Source organism: Juglans regia, chromosome 1 (assembly GCF_001411555.2).
Source record: "Juglans regia cultivar Chandler chromosome 1, Walnut 2.0, whole genome shotgun sequence".
Taxonomy (NCBI): domain Eukaryota; kingdom Viridiplantae; phylum Streptophyta; class Magnoliopsida; order Fagales; family Juglandaceae; genus Juglans; species Juglans regia.
This window is the reverse complement of record NC_049901.1, coordinates 4,610,513-4,632,606: the sequence shown is the minus strand read 5'-3', so window position 1 is coordinate 4,632,606 and position 22,094 is coordinate 4,610,513. Positions and strand designations below refer to the sequence as shown.

At 35.8% G+C, this 22,094-nt stretch overlaps 3 protein-coding genes and 1 pseudogene across 3 annotated transcripts; 3 read left to right on the top strand and 1 right to left on the bottom strand.

Moving 5' to 3' along the window:
• Window positions 1–1,774: 1,774 nt before the first annotated feature.
• Window positions 1,775–4,293, top strand: LOC108984564 (squamosa promoter-binding-like protein 16). The gene is made up of 5 exons (XM_018956568.2): window positions 1,775–1,837; window positions 2,015–2,047; window positions 2,278–2,740; window positions 2,878–3,014; window positions 3,453–4,293. The coding sequence occupies exons 3-5, from the start codon at window positions 2,316–2,318 to the stop codon at window positions 4,046–4,048; spliced, it is 1,158 nt and encodes a 385-aa protein (XP_018812113.1). The 5' UTR covers window positions 1,775–1,837; window positions 2,015–2,047; window positions 2,278–2,315; the 3' UTR covers window positions 4,049–4,293.
• Window positions 4,294–5,063: 770 nt separating this feature from the next.
• On the bottom strand, window positions 5,064–10,161 carry LOC108984565. The gene is made up of 2 exons (XM_018956570.2): window positions 9,891–10,161; window positions 5,064–5,437 (listed from the first exon to the last, which is right to left on the bottom strand). Exons 1-2 carry the CDS (start codon window positions 10,040–10,042, stop codon window positions 5,359–5,361), a joined length of 231 nt encoding a protein of 76 aa, XP_018812115.1. The 5' UTR covers window positions 10,043–10,161; the 3' UTR covers window positions 5,064–5,358.
• Window positions 10,162–16,168: 6,007 nt separating this feature from the next.
• Window positions 16,169–18,604, top strand: LOC109017980 (annotated as a pseudogene).
• A 2,541-nt stretch (window positions 18,605–21,145) lies between these two features.
• On the top strand, window positions 21,146–21,523 carry LOC109005640. Its single transcript, XM_018984651.2, has one exon. The coding sequence runs from the start codon at window positions 21,146–21,148 to the stop codon at window positions 21,521–21,523; it is 378 nt and encodes a 125-aa protein (XP_018840196.1).
• Window positions 21,524–22,094: the final 571 nt, after the last annotated feature.

Here is a 22,094-nt window from a genome sequence, read left to right as displayed (position 1 = left end):
TGACGATCGACGGACCACTTTCAGCGAGTAATTAGCAGTTTTCAATTTTCCTTATCAATCAAAAGCGCCTTTGCATCCAAGCTGGAATATGTGCGTGAGTATGGAGGTGAGTGCGTATAGTACGCGAATCCTAGCTAGGTGCATGCACAGCATAATAAACAAGCTGCCACGCAAGTGTCATCAATCGATTCTAGCCTGACCAAATGATCATCACTCAAACATTCTTCATGAGAAGGAATAACCCTTGATAAGGATCGAACAGTACAATCCGTGTCAACTAAATTATATATAGACATTCATCGATCTAAACAAGTACAAAAACCGAAACTAGGGAATTAAATTAGACAAGACAACTAGTACTAGTGGATGCATATTATATGATAGGTTTCAAGCTGGTTTACACATGAATAGTTCAATTGAAGCTGTTTGAGTACTAATTAAGGCCAGCATGATCGGCCCACAGCTTGGGCTTAGCTAAAAAGCTAATTAAAGATGTAAGGAGTGATTAAGATGGATTTGGGATATTATCGAGTTACAAATATTCTTACCTAACAAATTAACTACGTACGTACAATGAATGAAAAAGAACAACTAACTAGCTAGCTAGCTAGGAAGGAATTCGTCGGAGATCATTCACTTCTGGAGATCATCATGGCCGATTGATTAATGCAGGAGATTAAAAAAAGGGCTGATCTCTAAAAATATTCTCATCCCGCTAACATATTTAATTGCTATTTATAAAAAAGATTGACCTAGCCGATCGACCGGCCATGAAGCTTTAAAATACATTAAGGAAGCAATATTTAACAAATTAATTATTATTAGTAGCTTTAAGCAATTTTCTCCGCACCAGTACCAAAGCCTTTACACTCAGATCAGAATCCTGTCGGTCGAAAGTATTCATATATATTATATATATATAGATATGGTCTATACATGTTTAATAAGGCGTAATACCTAAATCAGCAAGTCTAAAGTACTGATATATATATATATTCGACTGGTAACTAATTAGAGTCGATCCTTAATTGATAAGAAATATATCATGCTGTCCTTTTTTCCTTTCATGGCAGATAATTATGCTGTCTGTTTCACTAAAAATTAGAAAAGAAACCATGCTTATTTTAAAGCTAGCAAGGGGCCCAATTAACACTTATTTTTTCCTTTAACAAAGTCTATTATCATTGACAACTAGCTTTACCTTTAATAAAAGCTCTCTCTCTCTCTCTCTCTCTGAAACTTATAATGCATTACATAAAGTAATTACTAGCTAGCTAGGTGAATATAATTTGCTTAATTAATTAATTAATTAATTTGCCTGGATGCCTTGTAGACCTTCCCTCATTCTATCTAATACTTTTTTCTCTTTCTGCTAGTATTATTTTACAAGAAAAATTTAATTGTAAGTCATTATGCATATTAATACGTGCACTCATTTAATATGATTAGTCAGAAAATAAATTTTATTAAAAACAATGTTAATTTAAATTTAGAATATAAAAACAATAATATTAATACGCAAATTAATATGCAAACTTACTTGTACATAACAAAACTTTATTTTATTTCTCATGTTATGGTTTAAATAATTTCCAAGTAGCACTAATACCTGTCCTTCTCTTTGCCACTGGCTTCTTTTTAGTTCTTTCTACTTTCTCTTTTACAATATTTTTAGTTGTTTAGTTGTTTATTTTCAACACCAACAGTTCACCAAATTTAATAATCCAACTAGCTAGCTATAGAAAAAGGGACAAACAGAGAAACACCACATAAAGAAAAGAAAATTAAAGAGAACAAAGATCACTAAAATCTCCCGAGATGGGCCTTCCTGCTTGCAGTAATTCTCAGCTCTTATTTTATGCAGTACTCTAGTCTATGCTTTCTGTCCCTATAGCTCATCATCGACTTGAAACTTTTGTCCTTGCCTTCTACTGGGCAGGGATATTGAAAGTTCCTTCGTTTGTTATCATTGAAATTGAGCTAACTCATGTTCCCTCTCTATGTGGCATTTCAGATTTCTATCTCCGAGCTGCAGAGAAACAAAAAGGTTGAATTTGTATTCATGTACCATTTTAGCTAGCTTCTCTTCAATTTGACTTTACCATAGTTGCCACCAAAAATTTCAAGAAACTGTGGTACACTGTTCTTGATCTGTAGGATTCTATAAAGCGCAATTTTCCACCAACTTCCTTTTGACCCCAATAAAAAAAAAAAAAAATTGGATCTTTCGTTTTCATTCTTCTTGATCAAGTATTCACTTTTATGCGATTGTTTTAGGTGGATAAATTGTGAAAGAGCTTTAACCCCGGCTTGCTATGGATTGGGACTGGAAGGACTTTGCATGGGATTCAATTGAGTTTAAGGAAAAAGAGGAAAGTAGCAGCCTTGCTGGCCTTGTTGGTTGCAGTAGCATAGGTAGGCAGAAGAATAGAGGAGGAGGACTTGCGGTGGACTTGAAGCTCGGCAGAGTATCTGATTTGGAGGAGAGATCTGTAGATGGATTAAAGGACAGAGGGGCCTCAACAACAACAGTACGGTCATCACCTTCAGGGCCATTGAAAAGGAATCGGGTGCTCAGTGGAACCCAGAATATTGTTTCATGCTTAGTTGATGGATGCAAGTCAGACCTCAGTATCTGCGGGGATTATCACCGGCGCCATAGGGTTTGCGAACTCCACTCTAAGACCCCAGTTGTGATTGTAAGGGGCAAAGAGCAGCGGTTCTGCCAACAATGCAGCAGGTTTGATATCAATAGCATGCTTTTGATGGACAAGAATTTTATTTCTTTTCTGTCGTCGGATTTGTCATTTTTCTTGATTATTACATATAAGAAGTTTATGTCCAATCATATGGGGGTTTTTTCTTTACGTATTATAGATTCCATTCTCTGGGGGAGTTTGATGAGGTAAAGAGAAGCTGCAGGAAACGCCTTGATGGACACAACATGCGCCGAAGAAAATCTCAGCCGGAACCCCTTTACCTGAGTTCTGAGAAACTTCTCTCCAATTACAAAGGTCTTGGAATATTCTTATCTAAGTACTGAGAAGACTATCTTATTGCAGTGTTCAATGCGTAATTCTGCCTGTCAGTTTGAGGCTGAGAATGAAATTCGAACCATACATTACACATCTTGCCCCTTTAGTTTAAGCAAATTGCTGAGCTTTCCCAAAAGCTTCAACAGTTCATTGAGTCAATTAGGGACGTGGTTTTAGGGAGTCCATCTATTACTACTTTTCATATGGTATTTCTGGGGAAAAAGGTGAAGTTGCACAGATAATTTAATTATATGGTATTGCCGAGTTCCTCAAATGCGCTTGGACAGGCAAATTTGAGATTGCCAGTCGCCGGATTTGAATCAGTGAATATTCATTGATAACCATCCAATCCTTCCATTATTAATTATACTCGAGTATACACTGCTTCTGAAATTGACATTTCTCTCTGTAAACCAGGTCCCAGAATGTTGCAATTCAGTAGTCCACACATATATGCAACTACTTTGAGAAGCAGCACCTGGCCTGGGATAGCCAGCGCCGACGGACAACGTCCCCTGAATTCCTTTGCCTACATTTACAATGAGGGAAATAAAATGTTCTCTTTCTTACAGGAAAATGGTCCGAGAGTAGGCAACCAAGCAGCCCCTGAAGCCTCTCTCTATCAGCAGGCACCTCCCAATAGCAATAATATTGCTTCAACAGAAAGTGGAAGGGGCTGCCATAATATATTATCCGATGGGCTAACACAATCCATTGACTTGGGTTGTGCTCTCTATCTTCTGTCAACACATCAAAAACAGACTCCAGTAATAGGTCTGAACCCCCTGGTTCAGTCCAGTGCGAGCCATCCGATTCAATCCTTGGGCTCAGAACAGCAATTTCATGGAGTTGGAGTGTCTCAGTACTCACGCTCTCATGCTGTAAACGACAAGTCTGCAGGTATAGTTTTGGTTCCTGATGCCAATGAATTCTGCAATGGAGGATCTCAAGGGGCGCTCGATGGCTTGTTGGAAAGTGAGGCCTCACGAGCGCTTCCATTCTGGTGGGAGTAGTCAGCTCCTGAGGTAATTTCGTGGTTGGGTAGTTTTATTTAGACTTTCAGCTTCAATGATGTAATGGGGAGTGGACAACTAAAGAAAACTCTCCTAGCTTCTCGTTCAGGAATTGAGCATGCAGTGTCTTAGATACTTGTACTGTGTTGCATTTCGTTCTCTGTTTCTGCTCTTCTATCCATGTATCCATGTTTTCGAACTACTCTTTTTCTTGGTTGTGGTTAAAAAACAAAACATTTAAACTACATTCTGATCCATGCATTATGTGCCAGATTTCAGTTTTAATCTTGAGCTGTCGATTATTCTTTATGAGTAAAATTTGGGAAAGATCTCAATCTTGCCCTTATCTTATCGGGTAAGATAATTATTCATGTTACTAAAGTAAAATAATTATTCATGTTATTTACATTTTGTACATAAGATCCTTTTTTACCTCTACACACATCCTTATGATACTAATAATGGAGGCAAATGAAATTATGAAACTTACTTTATGGTCTAGAGACATACATCTCTATTCTCAAGTTTACTTTGATGTGATCAGACAAACATTTGATCTATAACCACGCTGGTATAAGAGTTTTGACAAATGAACAAATACTATACATAGTTCAGAAACCAAAACTCAAATTTGGGAAAAAGAAAAGGTCAAAAAAAAAAAAAAAAAACATCATCATTTCGTCAAGTTACCTTAACTTATGCGACTCTCAGCTAATGGCTTTGTCGTATGTAGAATTTGACAAACCATCAATAGACGAGAGACCCAGTTGACACAATTTCAAAGCTGAAAGACAAAAGGGCATACATAATACTCTAATAGCTTCGCATCCGTTGAACAAAGCAAACAGAGACTCGAACAATTGTAGTCTTAACATAGACTTACCATTGCAGTAAAGGTTAGGAGAGACTTTGAATCTGTTTAGGCTTGGCCAAACTCTGGGAAATGTCTCTGCCCTTTAGGGTGGATTTGGACAGACCTTGTCCAGCAATGCCTGATCCTATCGAGAGGTTGATGTCATTTAGCATGCCATTATTTTTTTCACAAGTATACATAGAATATCATTATGAAGGGAGAAACGGAGATTCCCTTTCTAAAACAAGGATGACTTTCTTCTTTGTAAATGCACATTAATAAGTAAGATGCCAAAAGGCAACCAAAGACAAAATTACGAAAATTTGGGTGCAAATAATCCCGGTCATCATCAAGACTTGTTCTAATAAAATAATCAATTAAAAAAAAAAAAGAGGAAAAGAAAACATAAAACTAGGTAACTCTTGTAGTACGACACAGAGCTCCCTCTATAGACACATCAGTGCTTGTCCTCCTTGGGAATGTCTTTTGGAGGTACCTTTGATTCCAGTTCCTTGGGAGTTGCCTTCTCTGCTGCCCTGCAAGATCCATCAAAGTTATTAAATGTCTTGTCTATTTAGATGAAACCTAAAGATAATCACCAATTAGAAACTACAGGCAAGAATAAGAGAAATCAGACTACAGAGCTGCTACAATAGCACCCACTACTCTTCTTGATTGGAAAGGTCATTCAAAAATTACTGACCACCTAAGACAGCTTTTGCCACATGTTTTCGGATCGATTTTTTTTTTTTACATTTTTAATCAATGCAGTTATAACTGATACTTGGGACAATTAATTAGCAAAGAAAAAAGAGGTGGACCAAAAGTTGTTTATTTATTTATTTTTTTTTTTTTTGGGGTGGTTTAAGTACTAAGTTGAATTCTCTTTACCAAGTATAAGCAATCGAGGTTCAATTTTCAATTTCTACCAATCATTATGACCGACCATTTTGTAAATGCAGTTTTCTCACATGCCTTTCCATTTGTAAAGGGAAAGAGTAAGAATCCAAACAATTCATTGTCTATTTCTATCAATAAAATTTGTTTACTAATAAAAAAAGAGCAATGCTACAGACCCCGCTCGCAAGTCCTGCTCGTAGATCCCGCTTGACGTGGCTAGTTACGTGGTAGGCACGTGTTTATTTTAATTATTTAAAAAAAAAAGGGGATCCTTCATTTCACAATCCCGAAAACCCCTTTCAGCTCCTCTAGATTCTCCTTCTCAGAAGTTAGCCCATCAAATTCAGTTAGAAGAAAAAGAAGAAGAAGGAAGAAGTAGAAGAAGAACAACGGGATCCTTCATTTCTGAAAAGAGGAAACATCATTTTGAAACTTGTGATTTTCTAAGGTCTTTTGGTTCTGAGTTTTCCAACTCTAACTTTTCTATGGTGCAGGCCTCATATGTACTCTCATAACTTTTGTGCTCTGTTATCAATGCTTCCCATTCAGTAATCTTTTGATTGAGAAGATGATTTTCATGGGTAACATTTTGTAAATTTGATTCTAAAAGTGGCGTTGTAATATCATTAAGAGAATGAACATCATCCAGAGCTTCCTGCAGCCTAAGCATTAGTAACTCCTTGGATTTGGTTGAAATCTCCAGTTGCCGTGTACATTCTTCCAGTTTCTCTTTCACAATTATAAATTCATAACCTGCTTCAAGCAAACTCTTCTGTAGAGTTTTGGAAAAAATATCCAAGTACAAATTCACTAAATGCATTTTGCAAACTTCTTCTTCAATCATCTGGCAAAACCCTTCCTGCAAGAATAGTGATCTTTTCAAATCCTCTAAATGAATATCTCCACACAAGTTCTCTGTGGAGGCGACGAAAGGGTAAGGTGGAGGCTTGGAATTGGCTAGGTTCCTCGTCGTTCTGCGGAGGCGTGTTAGACCCCCACGTCGGGTTGCCTCTAGAGATGCCGCACATGCCCTAGTCATGATGGAGACATGCCCCTTGGCTCATGTAGTGACACGCACGGGGCACCCAGCATGCATGCATGCCTTGGCCCGCGCGATGGCACACACGGGGTGCCCAACATGCGGGTCAACGAGGTTAGTGGGCGCCTGCCCATGCGCACAGCACTGCGTCGCGCGCCCATGCACAAGCCATTGCGCAGGCCTATGCATCGCGTGGCCCTGCGTGCGCTCAGATGCTGCAAGGCCATGTGCCGCACAGCTCCCATGTGCGCGCCCACGCGCAGTGCAGCACCGTTAGCGCCCAGGCCTCCAACCTGAGCCATGCCACTCAGCAGCACTCCCCAGCCCACCTGCCACACACTAGCGAGGTTAGTGGCATGCCCTCACAGGCATGCCATCCAGCGCACCGCTCCAGCCCATGCCTTGCAGGCAAGGCCAGTGACATGCCCACCAAGCATGCCATCCAACGCATGGCTCCAGCCCATGCCTTGCAGCCTCAACGCCCAAGCCACTAGCTTGGGCCATGCAGAGCCAGCGCCCAAGCCACCAGCCTGGGCCATGCAGCGCACACACATGGCTCACCATCATCAAGCCATGCCGCACCACCTAGCCATGGACCAGCCCGAAGACCACCATGCACCATCCTAGCCCACCATGGGCCCATGCATGCCACGGCCAAGCTTGGTCCATGCCACTATCTTTTTATTTTATTTAATTATTTTCAAGGGACCTATTGGGGGTTTCCAACTTGTATTGCTTATAAATAAGACATCATTCACTTGCTTTAGAATCTTTTGGCAAATACCCTAGAGGGAGGATTATTGTTTGAGAGATCACAAACCGGTGCCATTGCACTTAGGCTTTTTGGGTGAAATTCGTGAATCCCAAAGAGAGGATCACACCTTGCAATTTTTTGAATAGGTGTGATTCAACTATCTTGTTCTTGCAACTTGGTGCAATTTGTGAATCCAAGTTGTGGTTATCATTGTTTTTATCATTTGATCAATATATGAGATTTATTCAACACTTGTGCAATCCGTGAATCAATTGTTGAATTATTATCATTTTGTCCATTCAAGTTCTTAAGTATTATTGCTTTTGTTCTTGAGTGTTCTTAATTGTGTTCTTGGTGTTCATCCCATTTTTGCTCTTCCAATCCATCTAACCCGAAAAGTCGACCAACACTTGTGTTTGTCAACTTTTCCTAAATTGTTTGCTCCATCCAAATTACCCTAGCCGAAACACACTTTCCTTATTGGTCCCAATTCAAATTCGGCTACCCCTTGCCTAATTTGAATTAACCCTAGCCGCCACCCACTCTTTCCATATTGGTGTTCCTATATTTTAGGAACCCTAATTGACCATATCATTCCCATAGGTGGCCACACCACTTACCAAATTGAGTTCCAAGATTTTAGGAAGTCTTCCTAAAATCTCTCAATTAACCAATCAAGCCTCATCCACTTGTGGTCTTCCAACCCTAGCTGCCCAACACTCTTACCCTAATTCCAAACCCTAGCCATCCATCATCAACATCCAAACCCTAAACCTAATTCTCAAGTGGCGCCAACCCTAGTTCCTCACTAGTGTCATGCGCCCCTTACACCATTGTAACCCATACACTCCATCACCCTTTTCCCACCACTCTATACACCAATCCTAGCTTAAACACATAACCTCACCTTACCAAAGTGGTCCTCTTGGCCACCATTGTTCGAGAATCAAGCAAGAGAGGAACGGAGATTCGGTCATCATAAGGAGAGCCTTGGCGTAGAGATCATAGTGTTTAAGAACTTAACCAAGGTCCCTAACAAGGTGATCGACTGAAAGGTATGTTGACTAGGTTTCGTTCTGTGGAGGCAAGCAAGGTTTCGTTCTATTTGTTGAAGAAGACAAGGTTTTAATTTTGGTTTTTAATTTTTTAATTTATTCTGTGGTAGCAAAGCCAAGCGGGAGCTGGGAGCGGGAACAAACGAGCGGTGGGCGTAGCTTTTTCCATAAAAAAAAGAAGTTAAGAACACAGACAATTCATGAAAGCCGTGCCAAAGCTCAATAATTTAACGTGTGGGATTGCAGAGATCGCCATTTCAAGCAGCCAGCAGGAATAAGCAATTCCTTTATCCCCCTCAAATCAAATCAAAATCAACGGTCATTCTTCACAATGATTACCACAGGAGTTTAACCTTTCAAGTTTTTGGCAGTCCTATCCTAAACCTACTCTAAACCAGTAATCCTATTTACGGAAACTATAGCTAAATCACCAATTAGAAACTACATAATGAGAGAAATGGGGGTACAGAGCTACTGCTATAACACCCAAACAGACGTCAGATAAGTCAAAAAGCCTGTTAGTAAGACCAAAGTTGGATTTTTTTTTTTTTTTTTTTTTGGGGGGGTGGCGGTAAATACTAAAGTTGAATTTCCTTTCCTAAAGGTGTAGTTGTTTGCCCCCATGTCGTTGTTGACATCCTCAAGCGGAACAGTACTTTGAAGTGAAGCACCTATGACGGTGAGAAATGGCAATTTCAATTTTTCAATTTCTATCAATCATTATGACTTGTATATTGTTATCAACAATACAATGACAAAAAGACCACATCCACAGCTAATCGCTGCGTGGTTTCTACACACCCTTCCATTTGCAAAGGGGGGAAGAGTAAGAACATAAATTATCATGAAATCTGTGCCAAACTTAGATAATTTGGCATACCCAGATTGCAGAGATCATTTCAAGCAGGCAGCATGAATAAGAAATTATTTTTCCCCCAAGTCAAATCAACATCAACAGTATTCTTCACAAAGATCAACCATGGGAGACTGGGAGTGTTTAATCTTTCAGAGTTTTGGGAGTCCTATCCAAAACCTACCGGAAACCAGTATCAGTCGCTAAATTCTCTAACTTCTACTTTCTCACAAGTCCAAGAAAAAATTTGTGAGTCACAGGAAAACGAATATCAGTAATCTAGTCATAACTGAAGCTGGTAAGTGTGGAGTTTCTACACTTATTGCTATTGAAAATGTTACTGATAAAGCGACAACCTAAGTTTATATGCTGAAGAGGAGATTTTTACTTGGAGGCAGAGGCAGATTCTTCTTCAAGCCAGTGGCGGATGTGCTTGACGTTGCGCCTGAAGACAGCGGCCGACTGCTTGACGTCGCTCCTCAGCAGGAGAACCACGGCGCTAACCCCTGCCACCGTAAGGATGAGGTTTGTCAAAGCCATTGGCTTGTGTTTTTGGACTCCGAAATGAGTTCGCTCTCTCTATCCAATAGCAAAGGATCAAAAATTTAAAGAGGACATTGGTTTTCGAGGGTTTTAGGGAGTTTCTGGGCGAAGAGAAGAACATGCTCGGAGAAGGCGATGAGATTGGATTTAGCCTTTCTGTGGGCTCATATTGGGCCTTCAAAAGCAGGTCCAAATCATGGGCCGCCAGTTCATAACCCAGCCCAATAAAATGAGCTTCAACCAACCCAAAATTTATATTTTAAGGCTGCGTTTGGATGTTGAGCTGATCTCAGTTAAGTTGAGCTTTTATGAATAGTAGTGAGTTGAGTAGTGGAGAGAGTTATGTGAGGCCCATCTAAACTAAGTTTAATGTGTGTTTGAATATTAAGATGAGTTTAATACTTTTTATGAGAAATTGAAAAAGGTTATGAGTTTTTACATATAAAGATGTTTTAAGTTTAAAAAAATTATGGTTCCTACATGTAAAAAGATTTTGAGTTGGGATGAGCTTATTAATTTGAGAGTTAGATGTTTAGATATTAGACTCAATTTAAAATTAGACTGAATTTAGTTGAGCTTAATTGAATTTGGAAACCAAACGCAGCCGTGGTTGGTGTGCTGTCGCAATTATATATAAAGAGAAGACAGAATTGATGTAAATCCCTTACACTATCATACTATATCCAGATATATGAAGTATACGAGAAGCCTTGCATAAGAAAAGACAGGAATAAACCAATAATCGAAAGTGGGGCAATCTTTGTTTGTCAATAATGCACTTTGGAACACAATATGATGTCAATTTTCTAATCCAAACACTTTTTATAATTTTGAAGATAAATAGACACAACATCATGTTAACCCTATTGTATTAAATGTTGGAGTCTACATTACCTAATCCCGTTTGGATAATAAAAGTGTTTTATCTCATATTTTACAATTTCTTGTCACATATTCAAGGAAAACATCATGTTTTTCGGTTGTATGCATTGGAGTTGATCTCCCTAAGCAAATCGTGAAATATTAATTACACGTACGTACAGGAAACAAAAAACCGTTAGTTTTCAAGGGTTCAAAGATCATATAAAGAAACATGCACATTAATGTTACACCTTGTATTTCATGAGTGATGACTATATATACACAGCTAATGTTAACATAAAAGGAATGAACACATTAATGTTGCTTTGCTGTACAGAATATTACAAGAAACAAAATAAGGCAAATAAAAGCAGAGTCAACTCCAGGAATGGTGCTCAGCCTTGATCACGGAAGATTTGTTGTGCATGATTTTCGTTATCATCTGTTAATTTAGATAAGAAACTGAAACGCCAACGAGGGAGGATCAATATCACTGGTACTACGTCACACATATATATAACGAACACAGAGAGTATCTGATCCCATGCAGTTGATTCATATAAATCAAGAATCAAGAACAAACACAATCGAGTGGGACCCTAGCTAGCTGGTATATATAATTCTTATGTGAAATCAGAATTCCCCTTTTTCCTCAAAAAGATCATAAAGAAAATAAAAAGGAAGATAAAAGAATATAAGAATCAAAGTTTCTTCTTCTTCTTTTTTTTTTTTTTTTTGTGTGTGTCATGTGTAAGTACTACTGTGTGTTTTTGACATATTATATGACATTTTTTCTGTCTTCCTTTTTTTTTTTTTTGGTTTTCCTGATATAGAGTTTGGAAGGTTAATAATGTTACTAGATTCACAGCATAACTAGTTGCATGCAGGTGATATCATGGGAATGCTTGCCTAAATGCTATCTATATATGGTGATCTATAGATCAGAGAGTCCGTCTGAACATTAACATATATATATGATATTGGCACGGCTCAATTAGACTAAAGGACCCAACCATTGAGAACTTTGATTTGATTGAGCCATGCCAACATCATGATCAACCGTTCCTTGTATTACCAACAAACTTTTACATCAGCATATATAAGGAAAGTACGTACAAACCCATGCCATAAACATCATCTAGCTAGCCTTCCTCAATATTGATAATGCTACATGATCGTACGTGCTCATGCAGCCACTGAGAGAATTGATCAGTTCGGGACGAACCCAAAGAAAACACATGCAGGATGAACCAGCCAGAAACCAGAAATTAACAAAGTGAGTTTACAGGCGAAACAACAAGAGGAAGCTGTCCAAAATGTTCAAAGTACCATGCATATATGAGAGATGAGAAATGGACTTGCTTTTTACTAGGAAGGGGCACAGCGGTAGATTAAAAAACATATTGCTAGTTTCTTTTTTTCATGGATAGCGATTGATCTAGATATTGACGTTGAGCTAGAGCATTCAGCTTAACGTTTGTAGCTAAAGGTCCCACAGATTTCCATTTGAATTTTTCAGAATAATTGTCATCACCATTGTTGTCAGCATTGCATCATTTATATAAATATATATATATATATTTGTGATCTGGTTTTCTTATGGCATATATATATATATATATATGAGTAAGTTTCTCTTTGATTCCTAAGATCTCAAAATGCACGTATTAATGTAGATCAGTCGGCTTTTTTTTCAAAAGATTTCATACGTACAATTAACAGCATTAAATATTATATATAGAACTCATATGTTTATTGTCATGAGTATTATCTCTGATCCTTAAAATATTGAATCATCTAATTTAAATTGAAAATTGGAATTATCTCTATCTGATCTCTATATATGGCCATCTCAGTACGAATTCACACTCGTTAACTTCACGAGCTAATTGGAGTATAGGCCAGATTCATTTAAACACACCAAAACGTGTAATCAAAGGTGTAAAAGAATCCCATTTGTCTAAAAGCAGTTGTGTGGTAAATTTGGATCATTAGCCATCATACATTTTTTTGGATGTCGAAGATGAACAGTATGGTCACATATACCCACAATGATACTTGATTGCATGATTATACTCGACGTGTTGTCATGGATGATGAGAACAGTAAACAAAGTGCAGAAAATCAATATAGAAAAAGAGAGATCGACCACAAATTTACATTAACTAAGGCTAAAACGTACGTTCACGGGTTTTGAAGAGGTAAAATATACTATATATTATGTATGATAATTTTATTGATTTGTACGAGCTTTCATATTCTCTGCAAGCTCTTTGTTACATTAATAGTTATGGGGGAAAATGAAGAGGAAGGAAAGAAATTAAGAAGAAGAAGGTCTCGTATGCGTGTAAATTAAAATCCATCTCCCCCTGATCTTTTGCTCTACATCATGCAGTCCTTCATTTTCTTCTGCCGCATGTGCTGCCACCATTTGTACGTTCTCTTTTTTAGCTAGCTTCAAGTTATCTCTTGCATTGAGCCACCAGCTTGTATCTTGTCAATTTCATCCCATTCTTGACAATAATTTGTTCTTTTTGTCTATTCTCTCTTCGCCTTGCAGTGGGCTTTTGATCTATAATGGGTTGAGCTTTACAAATTAAAATATTTGTTTTTTGGTAACCGCAGCCTTGAAAAACTTGTTTATTGGGCAGGATAGTGTTGCTTAAAGCTTTGTAAGGGCAACACCAGTTAAGCAAATGTGAGAACTAAAGGCACATAAATATTAATTTTTTCTTAAAATCAGTTGTAAGGACGAAATAATTATTAGAGAAATGACAAAGTATCAACTAATTTACTACTCTCAAACTACTATTGAATAAAATAATATTTTTTTTCAAATTTAATTTTGCTTTTTGGTTTTGATTTGATGCATCTAAAATTTAAAAAAATTATATTTTATAAGGGAGTAGTAGACAAATTGTAGATGAGTTGTTAGTGTATCACTACTCTAATTATTATGCAGGCGATCGAAGTAAGTCGTGTTGACAAACTGATCAATCGCAACGTAATTTTTTACAGGGTTTCTAAAATCATAGTTAATATTAGAAAAATACCTTGCGGACTTAACTTATTTTCCTATTTTGACACCTCATGTATATTAATTTTTTTTAAAAAAAATCTTTACTTAATAGTTAAGGAAGTGGCTATTAGTATATTGATATTTTTTTATATTTTTTAAAAATTTTTTAAAATGATAAAAAAATATATAAATTAAAAAATTAAAAAAAAATAAAAAGACCAACTTAACCTAATGGCCAATTGGAGCGGTGCCTTAATATCATAAGCAAAAGGTTAAAAGGTAGAGCACAACGTGAAGATGATCCTGATCCTGTTCTTTTGCCTCTTCGTGTGTCATTTCAAAATCCATATCATGCAAGTTGAGAAGATAACCCATAAATTACTCTATTGACGAAGACAAGATAAAAAGGTTCGCCACCAAACAATCTAACCTAAATTATTGTCCTTATTTAGTGGAAAAGACGTCACCTTCTGGCCGTGCCTTCATAATTCTAGAAGTTTTCTAGGCCCATTTTATGATGTGGGATCGCTAGCTGTTTCGAAAGACAGAAGTGCGGCCTCAAACTATCCTTTTGGAACTGAGGCCTCCTAACCTGAGCACAGTCGCAATCTTCCTGATCGAGGGCTACGTTTGGATAGTGAGAAGTGTTGAAAATATTTATGAATAATAATAAAAAAATAATAATAAAATATTAAATAATAATAATAAATAAATGAAAAGTAATGAATAGTAAAAAAATAGATAAAAAATAATAATAAAACAAAGAATAATAGTGAGAGTACCTCACTTGCCAAACATAGCAACACATTTTGGAATACAACATTTTAAATTTAAAGTAAAAAAAAAAAATTGCACGAGTATTTATAAATCTCAAATAGATCTTGATCTTTATTTTCTTACAAATATTTATAAATATCTTGATATATAAAAAGAGGACGATTATAATAATAATAATAATTTATAAAAGAATTTTATTTACAGTTTTCACTTGAAGACTGTATATATAGATCCTTTATTAAATAAGAAAGATCATAATTTTAAGAGAGATAGTTTTATCATTTTACAAAATTTTAAAGATTAAATTATTTAAATTTATATTATAATTTTTATTGAAAAACTGTATTTAATATTGTTCATAATTTTATATATATAAATAGAAAAGGGATCGCTAGTCCAAAATCCAATGAATCAGCCCTCTATCAGGGATACAGCTAGTCCCAAAAATCGTTCATATTATAGAAAAAAATTTGATGATTCGATTTCGTGGCTAAAACAGAAAAGTTGTATTCGAGTTCGTTCTTTTACAGAGAATTTCCGAGAAGGAGAGATCCAAGTCTAAAAAATGGGGGCCACCATCATGCAGTGGCGGACTTATTAAACTATATTAATTTTTTATAGTTTAATAAGATTATATTAATTTTATTTTATGTTAGCCCCTCTAAAAATTTATCTTGACCACTTCTATAAAATTATTTTAATTTTATAAATTAATTACTCATAAATTTAATTTTAAAAAAATTAATCTAATTTAAAAATAAAATAAATAAAATATATCTCACATAAAATAAAATGATCTAATAACCTAATCACACGTTTCTACTCTCACTAAAAACTAAAAAGAATATGAAGCGTCCCTTCACTGCCGCTCTACACTGCAGACTGCAGTTCTCTTCTCAAGTTTCAACATTTATCTTGTCTACATATCTGTCAAACAGCCAATTAGCCAAAGGCTAGTTTTGAACTTTTGAGGCTTAGGAGTTACGGGTACGTCACGTATGTGTTCACACTTTGCAAGTTGCAACTATAAGCAGTAAGGGATGCACTTTGAACTTTGAAGCAATTTAAAGTTTTTTGCCAATGCATCGTCTGCTATACGGTTTGTTTTTTTCCAATTTTCTTTTCTCTTTTTTCGATTTTGCTGTTCACTCATATATATATATAATTATATTGAATGTATTAAATTTGATGCAGTGTTTTTAAATTTTTTTTTTTTTACTTTTCCTCTTTTTTCATGTATTTATGCATCATGCAGTTGTATTTTTGTTTAATTTTTTTTCTTTTTGAAATAGATTGATTACTACTTAATTTGGCTTATATATAATTAATTGTGTCTATTGAATGATTATTTATTTTGTGCTTAAAAATTAATTTTAAATTCATGTTTCACGAGTAATTGAATTTATATATATATCTAACTTTATTTTATATGTTTCAATTTGATTTTAAATTTAGGTTCATGAATTATGTCTAAATTGAGAACTATCGACTCATTCTTCAAAAGAAAAGAAGTTGATACTCCAGAAAATTCTTCTAAAATTTCAAGGATTGAACTTGAGGAAAATCCTGATCTTAACTCTCCAATTGTGGAGTCTGAAGATATTCATTTTACATCGTCAACTCTTTATTCTAAAGAGATTGATATATTTTCTCTACAACGAGATCCAGGATTACGTCCTCTTATGTGGGACTATCCAGTCAATCAACGTGATGAAATAAGAAGAGCTTACTTGAAAATGGGTCCATATCAGATACATCTCTCTAAATATCCATTTTTTGGTTCTGAAAAGCATCCTCACCGCTTTCAAGCTTCTTGGTTTGTACAATTTGTATCTTGGCTAGAGTATTCTCCATCAAAAGATGCTGCATATTGTTTACCTTGTTATCTTTTTACAATGAAAGCATCTCAATGTTCTGGATGGGATGTATTTACTGCCATTGGATTTAGAAATTGGAAGAAGATTAATGATGGAAAACATTGTGCATTTTTTAATCATATTGGGGAGGATTCTTGCTCTTGTCATAATAATGCTGTGAAAGATTGTGAGGATTTATTAAAACAATCACAACATATTGATAAAGTAATGAATGCACAAAGCTCCGAGCAAATTCTCAACAATCGACTCCGAGTAAAAGCATCTATTGATGTTGTTAAATGGCTTGCATTTCAAGGATGTGCCTTTAGAGGTCATGATGAGACTTCTGATTCAAAAAATCGAGGTAATTTTCTTGAGATGCTTAAACTCTTGGCTTCGTATAATGACAAGGTTGGAAAACTTGTTTTAGAAAATGCTCCTAAATCTTCAAAGTATACTTCACCCAAAATTTAAAAAGAGATTTTGGAAGTTCTTGCAAAGAAGGTGAGAAATAAAATTCGTGAAGATGTTGGAAATTCTAAATTTTGCATTATTGTTGATGAGGCACGAGATGAGTCTAAGAGGGAGCAAATGGCTATAATCTTGAGATTTGTTGATGATGATGGTTTTATACAAGAACGATTTTTTGATCTTGTACATGTTAAAGATACATCGGCATTGACTCTAAAGAATGAAATATCTGCTGTTCTTTCTCATCATTGTCTTGATATTCAAAATATTCGTGGGCAAGGGTATGATGGTGCTAGTAATATGCGTGGTGAATGGAAAGGATTGCAAGCATTATTTCTTAAAGATTGCCCATGTGCGTACTATATATATTGTTTTGCTCACCGATTACAGTTAGCATTAGTTACTGCATCTAGAGAGGTAGTTTATGTTCATGAGTTTTTCTCAAATTTGAATTTCATTATTAATGTGGTGGGCGCTTTATGTAAACGTCATGATGAACTGCAAGCTGCTCAGGCAACACAAATTGCATATATGATAGCTATTGATGAACTTAAAAGTGGAAAAGGAGCTAACCAAATTGGCACTGTCAAACGAGCATGTGATTCTCGTTGGGGTTCTCATTTTTATTCTATTTGCAGTCTACTACAAATGTTTGGAGCCACTTGCTCGGTGCTTGAAAACATAATAAAAGAATGATCCACTTACTCTCAATGCAGGAATGCGAATGCTGCTTATAAAATGATTACATCATTCCAATTTATATTTATTTTACATTTAATGAAGGAAATCATGGGTATTACTGATGTTCTTAGTCAAGTTTTGCAGCAAAAATCTCAAGACATTTTGAATGCCATGAATATGGTTTCTACTACAAAATGACTTATTCAAAAATTGAGAAATGAAGGTTGGGAAAATCTACTTGAGAATGTTGTCTCTTTCTCCAAGAAATTTGATATTGACATTCCAGAATTGAGCTCTCGTTATGTACAAGGCCGTGGTCGTCATCAACGAGATCACATTACGATAGAACATCATTATCATTTTGAAATATTTAATGCTACTATAGATTTTCAAATGCAAGAGCTTGACAGTAGGTTTGGTGAAGGAGCAACAAAGCTTTTAGCCCTTAACTCAGCTTTGGATCCAAAGAATGCATATAGATCCTTTAATATTGATGATATCTGTTGTCTTGCAGAAAAGTATTATCCTCTTGATTTTTCTGAGAACGAGAAAATTAATTTAAGGTTTCAATTGAAGCATTTTGAAATTGATGTGCTTACTAATCCGAAGTTTCAGAGTCTGTCATCCATTGCAGATTTATGTCGAAGATTGGTAGAGACAGAGAAATAAAAAACATACCATCTTATTGATAGATTGATTCGTCTTGTTTTGACTCTTCCAGTATCTACAGGGACCAGTGAACGAGCATTTTCAGCTATGAAGATTGTTAAAACAAGACTTCGCAACAAAATTGAAGATGAGTTTCTAGCAAATAATTTAGTTGTCTATATTGAAAGAGAAATAGCTAAGAATTTTGATTTAGATTCAATACTTGATGATTTTGTTTCTTTAAAAGAACGCAAGTTATAATTTTAGACATTTTGTATTTCTTTTGTTTGATATATTTGTACGAGTGTCTTTATGTTATTTCAATGATATATTGTTATTGACATATCATATACTTTTTTAATACATAGGTTCTATTAAGCGTATTTTATTTTTATTTTAGATCTTACTATCAAATTATTCTATACTTCAAAAAAAATTATATAAAAATATAATAAAAAATATTTTATTATAGATTTAACTTTACTTGCCTTCCCTAAAATAAATTTCTGGTTTCGCCACTGCCATAATGGCTATGCTGTACTTGAGCGGCCCAATGAAATTCCTTAACGACTGAGACCCAACTGTAGCCCCAAAAAGCTCTACAATTGCGTATCAGGCAGCATCAAAAGCAGAACAAAGGCGGGGGCGGATCGAGGAATAGCATCGCAACCGATATCTTGCTCCATATAAACATGAACACTGAAACCTTGGATGCCGTTAATGGAAATGTTAATGCTTGAAAGCAAACTACTATTTGTTTCCTATGTAATGCAGATAATAATTAGTAGATGCATGCTTGCTTCGCGCGAACGTTATTGAGAAGTGATCAAAGTCCAAATTTTGTAATTTTGAGCAAAATAATATTATTAAATGGGTGGAATCTGTTAGAAGAAACTTATGTACGTGTACGGTTCAGAACACAGGGGAAGATTAAAGAAAGAAAGAAACCCCAACTTGCATGCAGAGGTACGTGCGATGTGTGACTTGACATGCAACATGCATCCAGAATATCTTATCCTTGACCGTCCAAAAGTGCAAAAACTTTATCACCGCCAGTACTTTGTAGAAGTGTCTGAGTAAAGCAAAGCAACCCAAGTTGCAATTGACGTATATGGTATTCTCGACTGTAGGACGTTGCTTCATCGACAAGGAAAAGTATAGCCAGATTTATCCATATCCTTTACAAAAATTAAAGGAATCGTCGGGTCTTATAATTGCTCTAATTAGTCACACGCGCCATCTACTCATGATCATGATGTACGTGCAACTTCATGGTGTTCATGTTTGAATGCAAAAAAATATAGTATCATGTGCAATTCATTATAATTAAGATTTGGGATACAGGAACTATCTCATCTCATTCTATTTTATTATTATAATTTTTTTTTTAAATTTACACATAAAATATAATAAATAATTCAAATTTTTTAAATTATAAAGTAATAATGATATTAAAAATAATATTCTAATAATATTTTATTTAACTCATCTAAAAATATTAATCTCATCTCATCTTACTATCCAAACGAGTCATTATTATTCTCTTACAATTAAGAGCATAATGCCATATACATAGAATGCAAGTATAAATTGGATCTCGTATCTGTTACCAAGTTATGCATTTCCCGCAGTCTGAAAAGTGAAAACTACTCGTATTCCAGTAAGATGCTCAACATAGTGATCACATGCAAGAGTTAAAGCAGCTAGCTAGGGTGTTAAAAAGGACGCCATTCTTATCCATTTTAGCTACATGCCTGCATGGCTAGCTAGCTGCAGTTTACTTTTTACTACATTAATTTCCTGCTCAATATAACTTGTCTGGTCAAGTTGAGGTGGGGAATTGATAATACACATGCGATATTGTTGGGGGTGGCAATATGATCTTTTAAAGTTTATCTTCTTGACGATCGATAGATGTACTGTCCTATATTATATCTCAGTCTATCCTTTACTAAAGTGCAAAAAAAGTTCAAGATTCAGACGCAAAAACTATATATCAGGATATGGTACTATCATTATCTGCCTCACATGATGGAATCAGCTCGAGACATGCTTTTGTGCCCCAGTCCGTCACTATACAAAAATTATTTATTTGTGATCAATTATTTTTAATAAAAATAATTATTTTAACTTATAAAAATAAATCTATTTTTATTGTAAATAATCTTTATTATTGCAAATAATCCGTATTAGCAGATGCGGCGCCCTTCGGTACAGCTTTCTCTATAATTATCAATTGCTTAGTTCCTAAATATTGAGCATGCTCTCTACTAGCTAGAGAATTGCTAGTCCATATTACTAACAAAGCAAACCAGTGAGAATAAATCATATTATTCTGCTTGAGATCATCAGGGTTTCAATGTGCAGGGTAGCCTATAGCCGACTGACGTACAGCAGCTAGTGCTTTAAATATCTCAACAAGATCGATTATTGGAATAAATTCCAAATATATATGTTGATTAGGCCAGCAGGTAGTATAAAGACGAAGTTCTCCATATCTTGGAAAGCGTCGTCTTTGCTGTTTGATATATATTATTGGAAGATCATATATATCCATATATATATCCCGCAAAATAGTGTAGCTAAAGAAAATTATGCTTCGAGATATTTAGTGATCTTGGGACCATCTTGTACAACTCAGTCATAGTTTTCATGTCTATCTGCAAGCCTTTTAGAACAAAGAAAATACTCCCAGCATGCAACCAGTACTGTGTATATATATATATAGACCTCTCTTGCAGTAAATACTCAACATTCGAGTTCGATATCAAAGTACTTGAGATTACGATGGAGGCAAACCGTAAGCGCAGAGGGTTCATTAAAGGGAAGTTGATGTCATTCCAACGAGCAGTGAAGCCTTCCTCAGTTGTGCAATATACCAGCAAGGCTAAGCCAAGCCAGTCTTCTCCTTCAACTGCCTCAGTAGGCTTTCTGCTCCACCAGGACTATGTCGTTTCTCAGCCGAAACAGAAGGTGTCGTTTATAGTACCTGCCGATAACAGCCGTGACTTAATAAGCAGCCAATACGACAGCCTATATGGTATAGCGGCTGATGAGACCGTCGATACAAAGGCTGCAACGTATATATCTTCTGTTCAAGAACGTTTCAAGCTTGAAAGGATGAAGTCGGAACGCAAGAAGTGCCAGGTGGATGCACTCTTGTAGATCGAGGTCATCACTCATGATATATATCCCTTTATATCCTGCTAGCTATAGCTAGCATATATTAGGTGATCTCTTCTTAGTCTTGTAATAAAAATAAATAAGACTTCATGATTCGAAAGAAAAAAGATGCTGTACTTGGTCATGTTATGTATCTCCAGCCAACGTTAATTAGTACTGTCTGTACCCTTAGGTAAAGGCAATCGGCCAGGTGGTACGTATATATATGCGTAGTACTACACGTACGTAGTTGTTGAAGAAAAAGATAGTCCATTAATTTGATGCATGAGATGATAATGTTGCAGGAGTAGTTGGTGAAAATTATGTATTCAAGAAAACAAACGAGCCTTGGCAGCTTTCTTGGTTTTTCTAGAATTCTCCCGCTTTTGGGACAGAAATGATAATTTAATATTATTTGAAAGAGTAATATTAGAAAAAAGTTATTATAATAATGCATATTTTGTATTTATTGTATGGTTGTTTCTAATTGATTATTTTCAATACTTACTTGAGAAGATGTGTGATCTAGATGATATCACATCATGTATACAAAATGGATGCTTCCAATAGTAAC